The sequence below is a fragment of the Gasterosteus aculeatus genome, chromosome 9 (assembly GCF_964276395.1).
Source record: "Gasterosteus aculeatus chromosome 9, fGasAcu3.hap1.1, whole genome shotgun sequence".
NCBI lineage: Eukaryota > Metazoa > Chordata > Actinopteri > Perciformes > Gasterosteidae > Gasterosteus > Gasterosteus aculeatus.
In genome coordinates this window covers 18,869,161-18,884,775 of record NC_135696.1, presented here as the reverse complement: position 1 = coordinate 18,884,775, position 15,615 = coordinate 18,869,161, and the positions used below count along the sequence as shown (strand labels likewise).

Sequence of the window (15,615 nt, the reverse complement as noted above, 5' to 3'; positions counted from 1 at the left end):
GACCCCGCTTTGCCCTTTGGTGACTTTAGCCGACCGTGTGTGTGCGTGTGCGTGCGTAGTTTCGTGCGCGCACCTTACTTCACACGATTGGATGTCATTATGTCAGAGTTCCACCTTTGTTTTCTCTTTTTTCTTGTTACGGGGCTGTGTGGCAGTATGTAAGTGTGTGTGTGTGTGTGTGTACATACACATGTGCATGCCAGTCACATCTGTCAAACCAAGTTTGTAACCAATGTTACAGCAAGTGTTTTAGAGGCTTTGCTTCCGTTCGGGGATTTTTGGTGTGATATTGTGACTACATGTTAAAAATGAGGCAGTTTGTGGCTAAAATGGGATTATTAATTCACACACTAATGCAGTACGTAGAGGTCAGGTTGCCATTTATGATGACTTATGAGTTGACTCATTAGAATGAGAACCACAGAGTGATTTCCACCAGTGTGGCTTTATTATTCCATTTCTCTCTCTTATTAAACCATGACACTATATATCAAAGCACATACAATACTAGCGTTGTTGACAGGTTGATCCAATATAACTCAGACCTCAGTCGGAGCGCAAACCTTTTTCCCGAATAATCTTTCCCTCGTTCCGTCAGGGGTTCCATCATTTTTAGCTTATTGAATCAAATTTGCATATTAGTCAAAACAACTGCAGCCAATTTCTGTGATAATGCAGTGACAGGTTGGAATTCCCTGCCCCCCGATCTGCAAGTGGCGAGGCTGCGATCACAATGCTGCAACACATTAGTCTGGATACAATCTTGCCGCAGCGTGTATAAACAACGTGAGTTGGAGAGGAATAGAACCAAATTAATCTGCCACTTAAAAGCCATTATCGGCCCCGTGTTCGGATTCTCCGTCGCTCTTGCCTGATAGGCATTAATATCTAGCTCGGTTAATCCGGTCCTCGCGATGGCACATGGCTTTTTCTTGGGTTTGTCCCGATAGTACATTTCGAAAGGTTATTCTGTTTGATGGAACCACTGTACCATGACAACCCCTAAGCTGTTACTATTCTCTGAAAAGATGCTCCTCGCCACAATGCAGGAGTTGGGAAGAGCCTCCCCTCCTTTTTATATTCATACCTTTTATAAAAAGGACTTGCACAATGTCGGCCCGAGCACTTCAATACTAGGAAAATGTTCTGCACGTAGTAGTAAGTGGAGCCACATTTGAAAGATGCTTTTTGCAATTGTAGGTCTTTTTTTTTTCTTCTTCTAATTAATGTGGCCGGTGCTTCAATTAAAATGGACATTGGTTCTCTAGTTGATGCAAATAATTTTACGTTTGGGAATTCCAAAACCACTGAACCCCTGTTTGAATGCAGCTTAACGTGTTGCTCTATTGGCTTCACGCATGTCACAAAATGACAGGAATACACGTATCTGTATGAACATGCATCAACAACACACAGCGCCACATTCGCTTAAACCAAACATGATAAGAAACCTGAAATAGGGGGAGACACTAGTTTCACAGAATAGACTGCGACTGTGTTTGTGCCATAAAGTATGTATTCAGCTGTGGCGATGCGCTGTGACAAGGGCATCACCTGCTGCACCACAGAAATACACAACTGTCCTGACGCGTCACTGATGGCGTTTCAACCTTTAAGGACGAAGGCCGCTTCGGCCGTGCAAAATTCACCTGCAGGGCGCAAGTCAAACAGCACCCAAACTATTATTTTCCATGAATCCCACATGACCCTGGGATCTGACCTCTGACCTTCTCACGTACAAAAAGCAGGTGTGCTTTAGCCTTCTCATGAAAAAAAACGCTACTAAATATGTGTTTCAAAAGACTTAGAATATCTTTGAAACTAACACTTGAATATTCTATTTTAGTCGTCACTCAAACTATGTTGGAAATCGTGTCTAAACGAATAAATGTATTTGTAATAAGATCCACAACAGCAGTGTGTTCTGTTTCGGCAGCTGCTGTCCCTCTTGTCGTTTGGCTTTTTTTTAGTCAACTTCCTTAGACAAGCCTCTTTCCCCCCCAGTGGGAAGCCATGCCGTCGCCCCGGTGTTTACGCTCACAACTTCCTCGAGAAGCGCTTCGCCGGAGCGAGCGTATTCTTAACCCCGCAGAGAGAAACGCTGCTTCATTTCGCCCTCTCTGCTGCTTCACTTTGGCGGACGTGTAAATGTTTCAGCAAAGGCTCTGTTTGCGTATGCAAGAGAAGGGTTGTGAGTAAGAGAGCGAGGGCAGCCTTTTTGCACCAGTGACTTGTCTTTCAGGCGTACGTATATCTGTTGAGAAATCAATGCGGAGCTCTGATTGGGCCGATGTGTGGCCTCTGACTCGCCCCACTCCCACACACAAATAGATGCTCACACACACACACACACTCAGGCATGCATGCACAAACACAGTGGGTGAAGACAGCATTGATTTAAAGAGGATACTCTTGCAGTGATTATAGAGCACTTTACTTGTTATTACAAATCCATCTACTCTCGTGCACACATTCACACAAACGCTGAAAACAGATGCAAAACTAAAGCTAACAACAGCTTCCCGCTTTCTTTTCTCCCGTGTGTTTCAGACACATGATGCACGTATGGAATGAAGGGCGCGACTTGTCCTTTACTCCGGATGGTTACCAGGCCAACCCCAAATTGGTTGTCATCGTCCTGAATAGTGAAAGGAACTGGGAGAAGGTAACAAATGAACACGGCGGTATTGCAAACGAGCAGTTAAAAACACTTTTAATTGAGATGGGGGTCACTGATTTCGTCTGACACACACACACACACAGATGGGCCGCTGGGAGAACGGGACGCTGTCGTTGATGTTCCCGGTGTGGCCGAGGTACAACTCGCACGGGGACGAGGACGCGGATGAAAACCATCTCTCCATCGTCACGCTGGAGGAGAAACCTTTCGTCATCGTCGACAACGTGGACATCCTCACCGGGACCTGCGTGAGGAACTCCGTGCCCTGCCGCAAGCACGTCAAAGAGTGAGTAGACGTTGTGACACGCGAAACACGCGGCACCAACACACTGCCGATACAGGCTCACACCTCCGCTGGTGGCCTTCACTAGTTTGATTCTGGGTGTGTGATAAATGCAGCATTTCTTATTTCACCAGTTCAAGCAGGGGAGGAAACTGACGTCTGATATCAAGGACATGGAATAAATGATCAAACGGCAGCTTGTTTGTTCTTCTCATTTGAAAAAAAAACCGGTGGAATACGCAAATTTGTCTCTTGATCTCAGGAAAGCATTTAACGCTCAATTAGGTTCCCTGTTTTCTTCCCACCAGTTGTTTTCTACTTTTCTGCAGAAATAAATGAATAGAACGACGCCTCTCAAACCCGTCTCAATGTGTCTCAGAACATCAATCAGCCGACCTTTGCGCGTCCACTTTTGTTCCACAAGGCTTTATACTGGGCCCACTCATTCTTACTTTATATAATAGTGACTCATCATCTGTTTGTCCTCCAGACTGATTTCCAAATATATTTGGCTGACAATCTGAAGTAATCACGCGGTGTAAATGCTGTACCGTGTTAAAACTTTGGTTGTCGCTGTGTGTTCTTCAACCAAGAGAAATAGGCCCCGTGTAGCCTCAGGTGGGTTTAGTCAGTAGAAGATATATGTTAATTTGTATACACAACAAAGTCACTGCCGCTAATTTCAGTTTCGCATGTAACGACTCGACGCGTCAGCCGCGATGTGACGAGTGTTTTTCCCTCGAGATTACTCACTACGCTGTGTTCTTCAGTCAGTGTCGTACACGAGTAAAACTCTTTTCTGACTTCTGTCACAGAGTTCACAACATGCTGGCAAAGTGGTTCCCACTTGGTTTGTGGATAATCAGTTCTGTCAGCATTAATAATAAAAAGCTCTCTGCCGCTGTCAGCTGGCTAATGCCAATCTGTCTGACTTGTTTTTTTGTTTTTGCTATCGCTGTGGTTGCACGTGTTGCGCGTTGTGCCCTTTGTTTCATTGTTAAATCAGTGTCATCTTTTCTGTGTTGTTTTAGATGATACATTTGCTAATTAATAACTAGTACGACAGCCCGTCGTGATAAATATAGACACGTTACAATTCTCATCACGTTGGTGCGCAGCAAGGTTGCATCCTATTTCCATATAATTTGTATTTTTACTGTTATTATTATCTAAATTATTTAAGATGTGGCCAAATGAATGCAAATAAATTCCGTAATGTCTTGATTCTTATAAGCAACTGTACACTGATTAGTGAAATGTGATCACAATTAAAAACGTTTCCAATATGACTCAAGTAGAACAATTGAAGTAATTCATATTGAAATGATGCATCGTATCGTCAGTGCGTTGAATTTCCCATTTTTTAAATTGCCAATTGCAAATTTGAAAACGTTACTTTTGATTAGGAAATGTAGGTGTTCAGGGTCTTACTTTTTCCCTACTGAACTTTAACCTCAGCAGAGACCAAAGTTCAAGTGTAGCTGAGCTGAAGTTGATGCTGAAGCTGAAAACAAATTTACAAAGTAGAGCATATTTTTCAATGGACAGGAAAAGTAATTCATTAATGTTGATTTAATAATTAATGATCACATTTCTGTTTTTTTGTGTGTAACAGAAGATAAAATAAATACATGAATCCCAGCTTCCGCTGTACCGCGAGACACAGCAAATGAAAAGATGTTCCGTGTGGGACGCGGCCCAACATTTCGTCCTCTCCCATCTGGACTCCTGCGACTCCCAGCTCCTATAAACGCTTCTGCTCGGCAGCTACAAGCCATCCAGAGCGCTGCATCCTGCCCTGTCTGCAACCTCCCCGAGTTCCACCCCCCGCCCCCGCTGCCCTCCCCCGTCCTCCCCCCTCCTCTACCCATAGGCCGCCCGTGGCTGCTCACATCAAATTCAAAGTTGTGGTCCTGGCATCCAGGGCTCCTCGGAGAGTTGCACGGGTGCATCTGCAGGCAGTGGTCTCGCCGCGTTGAGCAGCGCGTCCTGCTGCGGCGCACGGCTCAGAGGGCGCGCTGCTGCTCCCCGCGGCGGCTGCGTCGGCGCCTCACCTGGCCTTGACCCCTCCCTCGGTGGCTCCCCAATAGCCACTCCGGGGCGAGACGGCGCAATTAATGACAAACAGTTTTTTGTTTGTTTGTTAAAAGCCCTCAATCCCCTGAATGCCGTCGTATCCTCATTCTGCACCTGCTTCTGTTTACTGAAGACGGTTCTGAGGTCATTAGCATATCTTCATCAGACACCATCACAGGAATATTTCATTATCTTTCGCCTGCGATAACAGCGCCAGCTAATGCGTTGAAATTATTTCGAATGGACTTTGTTGTTTCATCGAATGAGATGATTTCTTAATGTATGTTTGATTCCTCACCGCCTCGCTGCATATTATAACACTTTTAACTGCAGCAGTGGGCTGGACTGCTTAAACCATCCTTCGACAGGAACAATATTAAAGCCAACAGATTTCAGTTCTTCATACACATAAGACATTCATTTGTGCATTTCATTCATAAGTTCACTTTTTGCTCGAGATTTTGGTCACATTTAAAGCGTAACTGTGACACATTCTTCTTCTTTTAGAAATCAGCCGGGCCCCTTCAACAGCCACATTTCAAAAAAATTGCACTTCTCTCTTTGAAAATCACTTGAAAGCCGGTTTATAGTGGCTGAAATGTTTTGCGGGCCTCCTTGAGTGTAAACAACACAAATAGTCAGGAAAAGTAAAACTTGCTCAAAGAAGCTTCCCTTGAATTCTTCGACTCGTTGGGTTTTACTCCAATTATCTGCAGTATATGGACACCTGAATGCGAGCCGCTGCTTCTCTCTGTTAATTTGTGCGATTTAGTTCACACCTGAGCTTTTCTGCACTCAGCCAGTTCATACGCACGTTATTCAATTCATTTATTCGCCACCTGCTCAGCATCTGCATTGTGCTTGTGGTTGATCACTCGGCCACAACGCGGTCCAAATCCAGCGTCTCCTCCAGGATTCTACTACCAGGCCATTGAAAATAGTTCTATTCGTCAGGATAAAAGAGGTGGACGTCGGCCTCGCCGACCGCAGGGGGAAATGCAAAGAACTCGACTAATTACTCTCTGGCGAGATTTCTTTTCTTTTTCCGACGAGCAGGATTAAAGCTTTTGAGCCAGATGGACCCGAGACGAAAGCCGGAAAGAGCAAACACAATCAGCAGTGAGCTTTTCCGACAGTCAGCGCAGTCACGACACCGCGGGCCCGGAACCATTAAGACGGCCGGGGCGTGTTTGACAGTTTGACCTGTGACCCGAGTCCTTCGTCCCAAAGCCATCGGCGTCCAGATCCCAGCGGTCACAGGCCAAGATGACGGGTCTCTCCGGGGCCTTCGTTTAGAAATACAGATGCTGTTTCCCGTGACCAGCCATCCATGCGTACATCTATCCACCCATCCATAAGTGCCACTCCTTCCATTTCATTTGTGTGTGTGTGTGTGTGTGTGTGTGTGTTTACGCAGGAACATACGGACACAAGGAGGGCTCAGCTGGGAGAGATAAAGTATACATTATGTGTGCGTTACAACACCTGGGGCACAAACTGTACATAGAAAGACTCACATTTACTTTAGTATGAATACTACGCGGTGTCTCACACACACACACACACACGCACGCACACGTGCAGGTTGCCGCGGCTAAAAGGCATTTTAATCCTTTGATGATTCCGTTCTTTGACAGTCGCTCTTTGTGTGTGTGTGTGTGTGTGTGTGTGTGTGTGTGTGTGTGTGTGTGTGTGTGTGTGTGTGTGTGTGTGTGTGCGCGTGCGCGTGAAGTCCTCAGTTCCTCGTGAACTTTCTCTCGGATCAGCCGACACGGCGGGTGAAAAGGTCACAGAGTTCCACTTCCAGTTCCACACGTGCTGCGCTGCATCAGAGGGGGTCGACGCGGGAGGGAAATACTTTTAAACGCGCTTTAATAGGTTATGAGTATCATTCCATCCTTGAGCATCAGCGTCCGTCTGTCGGGCTCCTCGGCGTACGTACAGTAGGTGGGCTGTCGGCGCGTTTCGGGAGGAAGGCCCCCCCTCACTTAGGAGAAGGGGGGAGAGGGTCGGGGAGGGAGACGAGGGGAAGGACAGCTGATATTTTAATCATGTAGGTTGGTTCTTCTTCTTCTGGAGGGCCCGGCTCTATTTAAAGCCCGGCAGCATCTGCTCAGCACCCCTGTGTTTTCAAGCACTGAGGAAAACACACACACACACACACACTTCATACAAGCGCTGCCCTTCAGCAGCATTCATGGTTACTCTGCACTGTCATGATTGCAGGAGTTCCTGAGTACAGTTGCGGTCACACACCAACTGTGAAATGTTAAACACGACCTAATTGTTGATTGTTGTGTGTTGCAGTAACAGCACAGCAGGAGGCTCCTACATTAAACAGTGCTGCAAGGGCTTCTGCATCGACATTCTGAAGAAGATAGCCAGGAACGTCAAGTTCACTTACGACCTCTACCTGGTCACGAATGGAAAACACGGCAAGAAGATCAACAACATGTGGAACGGCATGGTCGGAGAGGTGCGTCCCACTTGTCTCTCTCTTACTACCCAAACAGACCGGTCTGACTCTTGGAGATTATTGGGAGGCGTCAATATGCTCACGAGATCGACGCCGCTAGTGTGTTTTTTTTTTTTTTCGTGGTAAATATTAAGCTGCAGCCAAGTAGCTTATCGCAGCGTGGACTGGAAACACGAGGAACCGGCTGGTCTGACTTTGCCCAACTTAACATAAATCCACCGAGCAGCACCCCCTCTGGCTCACTGATAGCATGTTAGGACTTAAAGCTATATGTGTGTTTGTGCTGCCTCGTATACCCAAAGGTCAAAGTATTCAGCAAGGAAGCAAATATAAGGTTCTTAATAAAACGTTTCAAGCATATGTGTAGCGAAACACACACAGGGAGAGCAGCTCAGGTAGACTTAATATCTCCTCTTTGCATTGCAAATTGTTGTTTGTTGGCATATTAAAGGTCTGGCACTTTTTGAATGACACGTTAGATATATCGTTTGGTTGCATACTGCCAACTGCCTCTCAGGTTGAACGTTTTGCTTGTTCATTCCTTGGTGAAGTTTTTATTAAAAGTAATGACCGTTTGGTGCGTTCGAGTCACACTCAGTCATCGCTATGTGACACAGTCAATAATAGTTCTCTTTGGGCCTTTGAGCTCCACACGATTAACTGGATAGTAATTTGCTCACCCACAGACTAAATTCGGAGGGTATTTGGAGAGCGCAGATCTCAATAAATTCCAAAATCAAAAGGGTTCACCCATGGCCTTGACTTTACCCTCGCACCAAATTTCATAAGAAATCGAGGCAGTAGTTTCTTTCATTATTCTAGTGACAAACAGACAAACAAACCGGATCAAAGGCATCACCTCCCGGGCAGAGGTAATTGACGCTGAGTGCTGTCACAGTAGAATCCTTAAAGGTGGAATGCAATACGTCTGACGATGGAAGCCGACAATATGATTGTTGTAACGGTAACGTGAGCAGACCGCTGGGAACCTTTTAGTGAATTAAATCCGAAAGAAACCCATAACATTTTACCGCATTAAACTGAAAACGGCATCTTCATGCGCCGACTCGCCGTCTGTCAGGATTCATCCAAACAACCAGAAATGGTGGAAGAATGAAAAAGACAGTTGTATGTTTCACTTTCCATCGTATACGTTCGAAAATGCCCTCCAACTGCAGCCGACATTCTGAGCTCGTACCCTCAGTCACTGTGATATTTCACATCCCCAGTAAAAAAAAAAAGCACCAACGTATCAAAGGCAAATTGTTTGATGTTTTCCCAGAGCTGACTATATTTATATGTCAGCGCACGTGGTGAGTCACTTACTCACTGTGACCATCCCACCCTCCGTCCACCAGGTGGTGTATAAGAAGGCGGTGATGGCGGTCGGCTCGTTGACGATCAACGAGGAGAGGTCGGAGGCCATCGACTTCTCCGTGCCCTTTGTGGAGACGGGCATCAGCGTCATGGTGTCGCGTAGCAACGGGACGGTCTCTCCGTCGGCCTTCCTGGGTAAATCTCTCACCGCACGGCCGCTCGCTGTTTCCTTTGCCCCCTGCAGCGAGCGGGCAGCGAGGGGTCGAGGCGATGGCACAACCACGTGCATGAAGCGGCATGTTTCACTGGCCACTCGCACCACGACTTCATCTCGGCACCGTGAGAACAGTCGCAGCGGAGCGGAGGAAGCGGAGCGTGCGAGCTGTTTTTCCCGAAAAATCTCCTCCAACATTCCTCTTCCTCTTCCTCCTCCTCTTCCTCTTCCTCCTCCTCTTCCTCTTCCTCCTCCTCCTCCTCCTCCTCCTCCTCCTCTTCCAGTGGTTCAGATGACTAGAAGCTGAAGCGCTCCTTTGTGCTCGCCTAATGTCTTGCATTGTCATTGGAGCGAGCCGGGGAGCGAGGGGACGTACTGGACCATCCTGGTGTGTTGGTCCCTGTGTACCAAGCATTGTGTCATGCGTGTGTGCGTGAAAATGGGGGCGGGGTGTGTGTGTGTGTGTGACACTGCACGTATGTATTAGGATGTTTGCGTATTGAATCAGGGGCGTGTGGAGAATGGATGTGCTTTGGCCGTATGTACGTTAAAGGATGAATGCTTTGTGTGTGTGTATTTATATCAAAGCACGTTGTGGGTGTGCGTCTGTGTGTGTGTGTGTGTGTGTGTGTGTGTTGAGCCTGGCCCAAGGTATCAGTGACGGTTCAGTATCCCTCGCACTCATATTAGAGGCACCTCAGTGCACAATCTCTCAGGGTTGGCCGACCCTGGCGGTCACATACTTAGACATACAGTGACAAACACGCACACGCACACGCAATTTGTCCGGGTTCCTCTCTGGCACGCGTCCCGCTCTCTGAACTCCCGCCCTGCCGCACGCCAAACACACGCGGACTCACACTCTCACTCGCCCAGATCACATACCAACAGATCACACACACACGTGCCCACAGCGGGGCACATCAGATCACTCAGAGTCTGATTCCTCTCTCCCTCTCTCCTCTCCTGTATCTCCCTCCTCCCCCGCCTCCCCCCGCCCCGGGCCTCTCCCCCTCTCAGCTCTCATCCAAGGGAATAATGAGAAATATGGAAATGTGCTCCGTCAAACTCTCTGTGACTAACTCCCCCTCCCTCCCCCATTCTCACTCCATCTGCCTCCCTTTTCTCCCCTCTCCGGGTCTCCTCTATCATCTTCTCCTCGCTTTGTCCGCCCCCATCCTTCCTCTGCCCTTTTTGTTCGGCGTCTCCTTTATGTCTCCCCTTCCTCTCCGTCCCTCACTTCTTCTGCATCCCCTGCTCCTGTCTCATGGACTCGATTTCTCTTTAACTCTCCTCCCCCCCTCCCTCTCTGTCTCCCTCCCCCTCCCTCCTCCCCCTCACTCGCAGAGCCCTTCAGTGCATCGGTTTGGGTGATGATGTTTGTGATGCTGCTCATCGTCACGGCCATCGCCGTCTTCCTCTTTGAGTTCGTCAGTCCGCTGGGCTTCAACCGCAACTTGGCCCAAGGCAAAGGTAGCCTCTCACACACACACACACACACACACACACACACACACACGCACGCACTCGCACACGCATAATCAGTAAGATCACACAAATCGTCGCTCCCAGCTGCACGAAGCAAAGATCAAAGCTTCCCTTGGAGCAGAGGAAGTGACCTATTATTACCATGGACTTGAGACGGTCCACTTAATGTAACGCAGCATTAACAAGTCTCTTCTCAAGCTGGTCACGTCGTCCGAAATCCGCCCCCCGGAGACGCCCCGCCGGCACGGAACCTCAGATTAATGTCGTGATCCGCAAAATTACATTTTTCAATACAAATATATGAATACTAAATGACCTTAAGGCCGAGGCATTTGTTGAACGAACATGTTTTTTCACATTATTTTTTTCTTTCAGCACACCGAACACGTGTTGAGTTTGCTTAATTTTTTAATTTAATTAATTGTCTGTTCAATATGAAGCTGAAGCTTTGCAGCTCAGCGCACAGACGGGGGGAACCGGTGGAACAAGCTCGCCCGTCCAAAGACAACTGAATCCGTCCGCCAGCCTCTCTTAAGCTCGCTAATTAACAATTACATCTGATTTGTTTAATCCGTACAAAAGCTGAGGAGTAAAAACAACATGTTGGGGAATGTGCCAGACGTACGGGGTGGTCGGCACTTCAGTCCTATTGTCATTGTGAGTTTGCCAACCTTCCCCCGACTGCTACGCCGAGCCAACCGGGCTGCTGGCTTTCGCTCAATATTTACAGTACAGATTTAAGAGCGCTCATCGCCCATCAGGGCCCACTTTGATATAAACTCTCATGTTGGTTTTTAAGTTTGAGTTGATATTAACGACGAGCCGACGTCTCATAGGAGGTCGTTTTGCTGGTGCAGGTCAAAATATGAAGTAGCTTTTTTACCCTTTTCTCTGTCAAAACATGCTTTCAGATCCACTTGCACGGAGGTTTACTCCCCACGTCACACTCACGGTGGCTTTGACTTGATAGAAGTAAAGGTCAATCTAGTTGGACAAAATACTTTCTTGTCTGCAGCCATTAATCACGCGCGCAAACCCAAGAAAACGTGGCATGTCGTCCACAATAAGTCTAGCAGGATTTGTGAGCTGTGAGCATTACTGAAAGGCAATAATAATGGCACGTTATATTTGATATGTACAGCGTCACCCCTCTGAAACTAGATCATAAACTCTTTTAACATCAAGGCAGGAATCTGAAGGGAAAACATAATAATTTATATCGCGAAATAAGCCTCACACAGCACCAGTCTCACTCCCCCCCTCTGCTCCTCTGCCTCTCCCTCAGACCCGCACGGCCCGTCGTTCACCATCGGTAAGGCCGTTTGGCTGCTCTGGGGTCTGGTGTTCAACAACTCGGTTCCGGTGCAGAACCCAAAGGGCACCACCAGTAAGTTCATCGTGTCGGTCTGGGCCTTCTTCGCCGTCATCTTCCTGGCCTCCTACACCGCCAACCTGGCCGCCTTCATGATCCAGGAAGAGTTTGTGGACCAAGTCACCGGGCTGTCCGACAAGAAGGTGCGTCCACGCGGGCACACGCACAGGAGAAGCTAAACACATTCACAGGTGGGGTTGCTCTTGTAATGGACGCCGGCCCTGCGGCCAGACAGGGCTCTTCGGGGAGCGCCCCTGGGCTTTGACATCAGAACCCTCTGGCCTTAGCTGTCACCAAGCTAACACTGCCAGCGCAGCGCACCCGGGGGACAGACACACACACACACTGATGTATAGATCAAAAACCTGTGTGTGTGTGTGTGTGTGTGTGTGTGTGTGTGTGTGTGTGTGTGTGTGCTGAGGCCGGCAGTGTCAGCAGAACCTGCCCGGCGTACGCTAGGCTGGACACACAATGATGATGACTGATGAGTCCTCTGCACTGTCCCTCCCTCGTCCTCCGTCTCCTCTTGTCACTCTCCTTCTTCCTCTCTCCTCCTACGTGACTCTCCTTCACCTTGCCGCCTCCCCCCCCCCTCCTCTTTCTCATACTTCTGGGTCTTTTAGCTTCTTTGCTTTTTCTTTTGTTTCCGTGCTCTTAACACTTTGTCTCTCACCACAGTTCCAGAGTCCTTACTCCTACTCCCCTCCGTTCCGCTTCGGGACGGTTCCCAACGGCAGCACCGAGCGCAACATCAGGAAGAACTATCCAGACATGCACCAGTACATGACCAAATACCATCAAACCGGTGTCACGGACGCGCTGGTCACCCTCAAGACCGGGTACGGTTGACCTCCCGTTTGGCGGGAGATTTCTTAGGCCTTGTCTGCAGACTGGCTCACGTGCGTGAGAGCGTTGGAGAACGAACTAAGAAAGACGTGCGGGCGAAAGCTCGGCCCCGTGGGCCTCGGCACCAGCTGCTGCTAAAGCGCCGCAGAATGCGCTCAGTGTTTGTGCCTCCGACGGTAAAAAAGCAGACGCTGCCTACGAGTGCTCATAATTGACTCTTGTTGCTGCTGGGAAGATGGAGCTGCCAAAATAGGGGGAGAGTAATTTGCTGCCTTTATTCTCCCTCCCAAACGCACACTAATGGAGGGACGGCTGCAATCTTTTTGTTGGTTCATTTGTTTTGTGCGCTTTCATGTTTTGAGTATTTTCTAAAAAAATATTGTTTTACTTGTAGCCGCTCAGCAAGCACTTCATTGATAAAGGAATATTAAATATGTGAGGTTTGTTGTTCATACCTCATAAGTTACAGGTGGTTTACACAACTGTATAATTAATGGGCCTTTCATTTAATTCTTGCTTTAAATTGGTTGTTAAAATCAGAGAAACTGTTAACACTTTCAACATTATTCTCTTTAATCAATGAGCATCGTATTGCTTTCAAATGCTCTATATACTTAATAAATATGAAATTCTGTGCGTACAGATGCTCAGAGGCTGCGTTTAACATATGCCCTTTGTTGAACGGCTTAATTAACATTCATCCATCCTTAACGTGGAAAAAACCCAGAGGGATTGATCAGCACCCGGGTGCATTCATGGGGTTATATACGACCTTTCGGAAGAACGGATGGTGCAGCCCTTGTTTCGTTGTGTCTGGTTAACATACATCATACATCACGCCCGTGTTTCTGCTGAGCCCAGATGTATCGAGCTCTCACTGCAGGAACGTTGTGTCAGAAAAATGACAAAACCTGAGACTAGAAGATTATAGCTCAGTAAGAACGGAGACATGCTCGTATAAGTGCCGATTTACTGCTCCGGCGTGCGAGCCGGAGAGAACCCAGTCGAAATCTGCTCCAAGGAAAAACAAGAGAATCATTTCTACAATTGGAACCATTTGTTATATTTTTTAAGATTGAGGGCTGGTAGAAAAAATCTTATAGCATCTTCTTTTGCAATAAAGACGAACCCCAAATACGTAGTTTGTGGAATGAAACCTCCTTTGTTAAAACGAGGAGCATTAGTACGGCAGCAAACACAACACTTAATGCAGTATGAGCGACCTGAGCAGAGAACGAACCACCGATCTGAGGTTCTACCTTGTTACGTTGATAAAAAATACCCTCACAGATGTATCACGCACGGGCTGGAGACCTCTGCTCCGGATAGTAAATCCAGTCTGTGTGTTTTCCTTACAGAAAGCTGGACGCTTTCATCTACGACGCCGCGGTGCTGAACTACATGGCCGGCAGAGACGACGGCTGTAAGCTGGTCACCATCGGCAGCGGCTACATCTTCGCCACCACGGGCTACGGCATCGCCTTGCAGAAGGGCTCCTACTGGAAGCGCCTGGTGGATTTGGCCATCCTGGGCATCATAGGAGACGGTGAGGCGCTCGCACCCGTCCGCCGCCCTGCAGCGCCTGAGTCACGCGGCGATCGGGGCTTTTTATCGTTGTAATAGTTGTGCCATTACGCAGCATTCCCTCCTCCCTCACCCTCCCCTAGCGCTCTCCCTCTCCCCTCCCTCCCTCTGTCAGAAAGCTATCAGGGGCTAGTCTTAACACACCATTTCATCATCATTACACTGTGTGTGTGTGTGTGTGTGTGTCCACCATGTCCTGCTATGTTTACTCCTCCAGATTGTTCTGTATAATAAGCTGTGAGATGCTGCGAATGGAGGAAAGAGAACGAGCCGGACCAAAAACCACTAAAGCGCTCCGCTTCGCGCCCAGCCTTTTTATTTGGGGCAAACACACGCGTGTGTGCACGCGACACACAAACAACCCTCGGCCTGATGATAATTCCACCCATCTTTTCTTATCGCTCCATCACTATCAATTCTTCTCCCCCCTCCTACAAGCCTTTTTTCACTCCACCTCCCCGTCTCCTTTTCATTACGATCCATTTGCCACTTCACTCCTCGCCCCTTCTCCCTCCTCCCCTCCGGCTTTCCTCCTAACGATGTGGCCTTTTTCCCTTTCTCTCGACCTCGTTTTATTCCTTCTCCTTCATTCCTTGCCCCAACCTCCAGCCATCTTCATCTTCACCTCCACTTCCATTAAGCTATTGGGGAGGACTTCATCCCCCTTCGATTTGCATATTGAACCAGCAGGGGGTTGCAGGACGCTGCCATAACTCGATATAAAAGCACTTAGAGGGTAGTAAAAACCATGTTTTTTGTGGACTCCTCGTCTGCCTGCAACACTATACACCCCCACCTGCTGGTGCAGAAACTTGCAGAGTGCTTTGGATTGGACTCAAACAATGTGGGATGGATTTTGGACTTCCTCACTAACAGGACGGAGAGCAAATTTGCTTCTATGTGGTCCGTCTGTAAGGCTGCGTCCTCTCTCACAGGTCACGCTCAGCAGTGACAATGCACTGATTACAGACGTCACCCGCAAACCTCAAACTTCAAACGCTTTAATCACCGGATGCCGAGAGATTTAGAGTTGGGGATGTTCGACAATAATTTGACCAAAGTTAAGCCGAATAAGAAAAGCAGCAGCCTCTTTGATTGTCTGAGGGGGCTAACCACGTTCCCGGGTTACTTATCCCTAATGACACTGATTTATAAATATTTTATTCAGTCAGTTTACACTTGCCTTCAGCGGGTACGAATCCCTCAACCTCAAACAGAAATACTCATTAACAAAGTTGATGAAAGTCAGCGGCGAAATCGCCGCCGAGCAGAAATATGC

At 47.9% G+C, this 15,615-nt stretch overlaps 1 protein-coding gene across 1 annotated transcript in view; it reads left to right on the top strand.

Moving 5' to 3' along the window:
* The window catches only part of grin2ab (glutamate receptor, ionotropic, N-methyl D-aspartate 2A, b), a 77,016-nt gene that overhangs the window by 54,058 nt on the left and 7,343 nt on the right, over positions 1–15,615 (top strand). The window contains exons 10-17 of the mRNA XM_040186772.2: positions 2,551–2,665; positions 2,764–2,966; positions 7,347–7,515; positions 8,874–9,027; positions 10,394–10,519; positions 11,820–12,049; positions 12,585–12,745; positions 14,111–14,298. Coding sequence (XP_040042706.2) covers positions 2,551–2,665; positions 2,764–2,966; positions 7,347–7,515; positions 8,874–9,027; positions 10,394–10,519; positions 11,820–12,049; positions 12,585–12,745; positions 14,111–14,298 — 1,346 coding nt within the window. The remainder of the gene's footprint in view (positions 1–2,550; positions 2,666–2,763; positions 2,967–7,346; positions 7,516–8,873; positions 9,028–10,393; positions 10,520–11,819; positions 12,050–12,584; positions 12,746–14,110; positions 14,299–15,615) is intronic.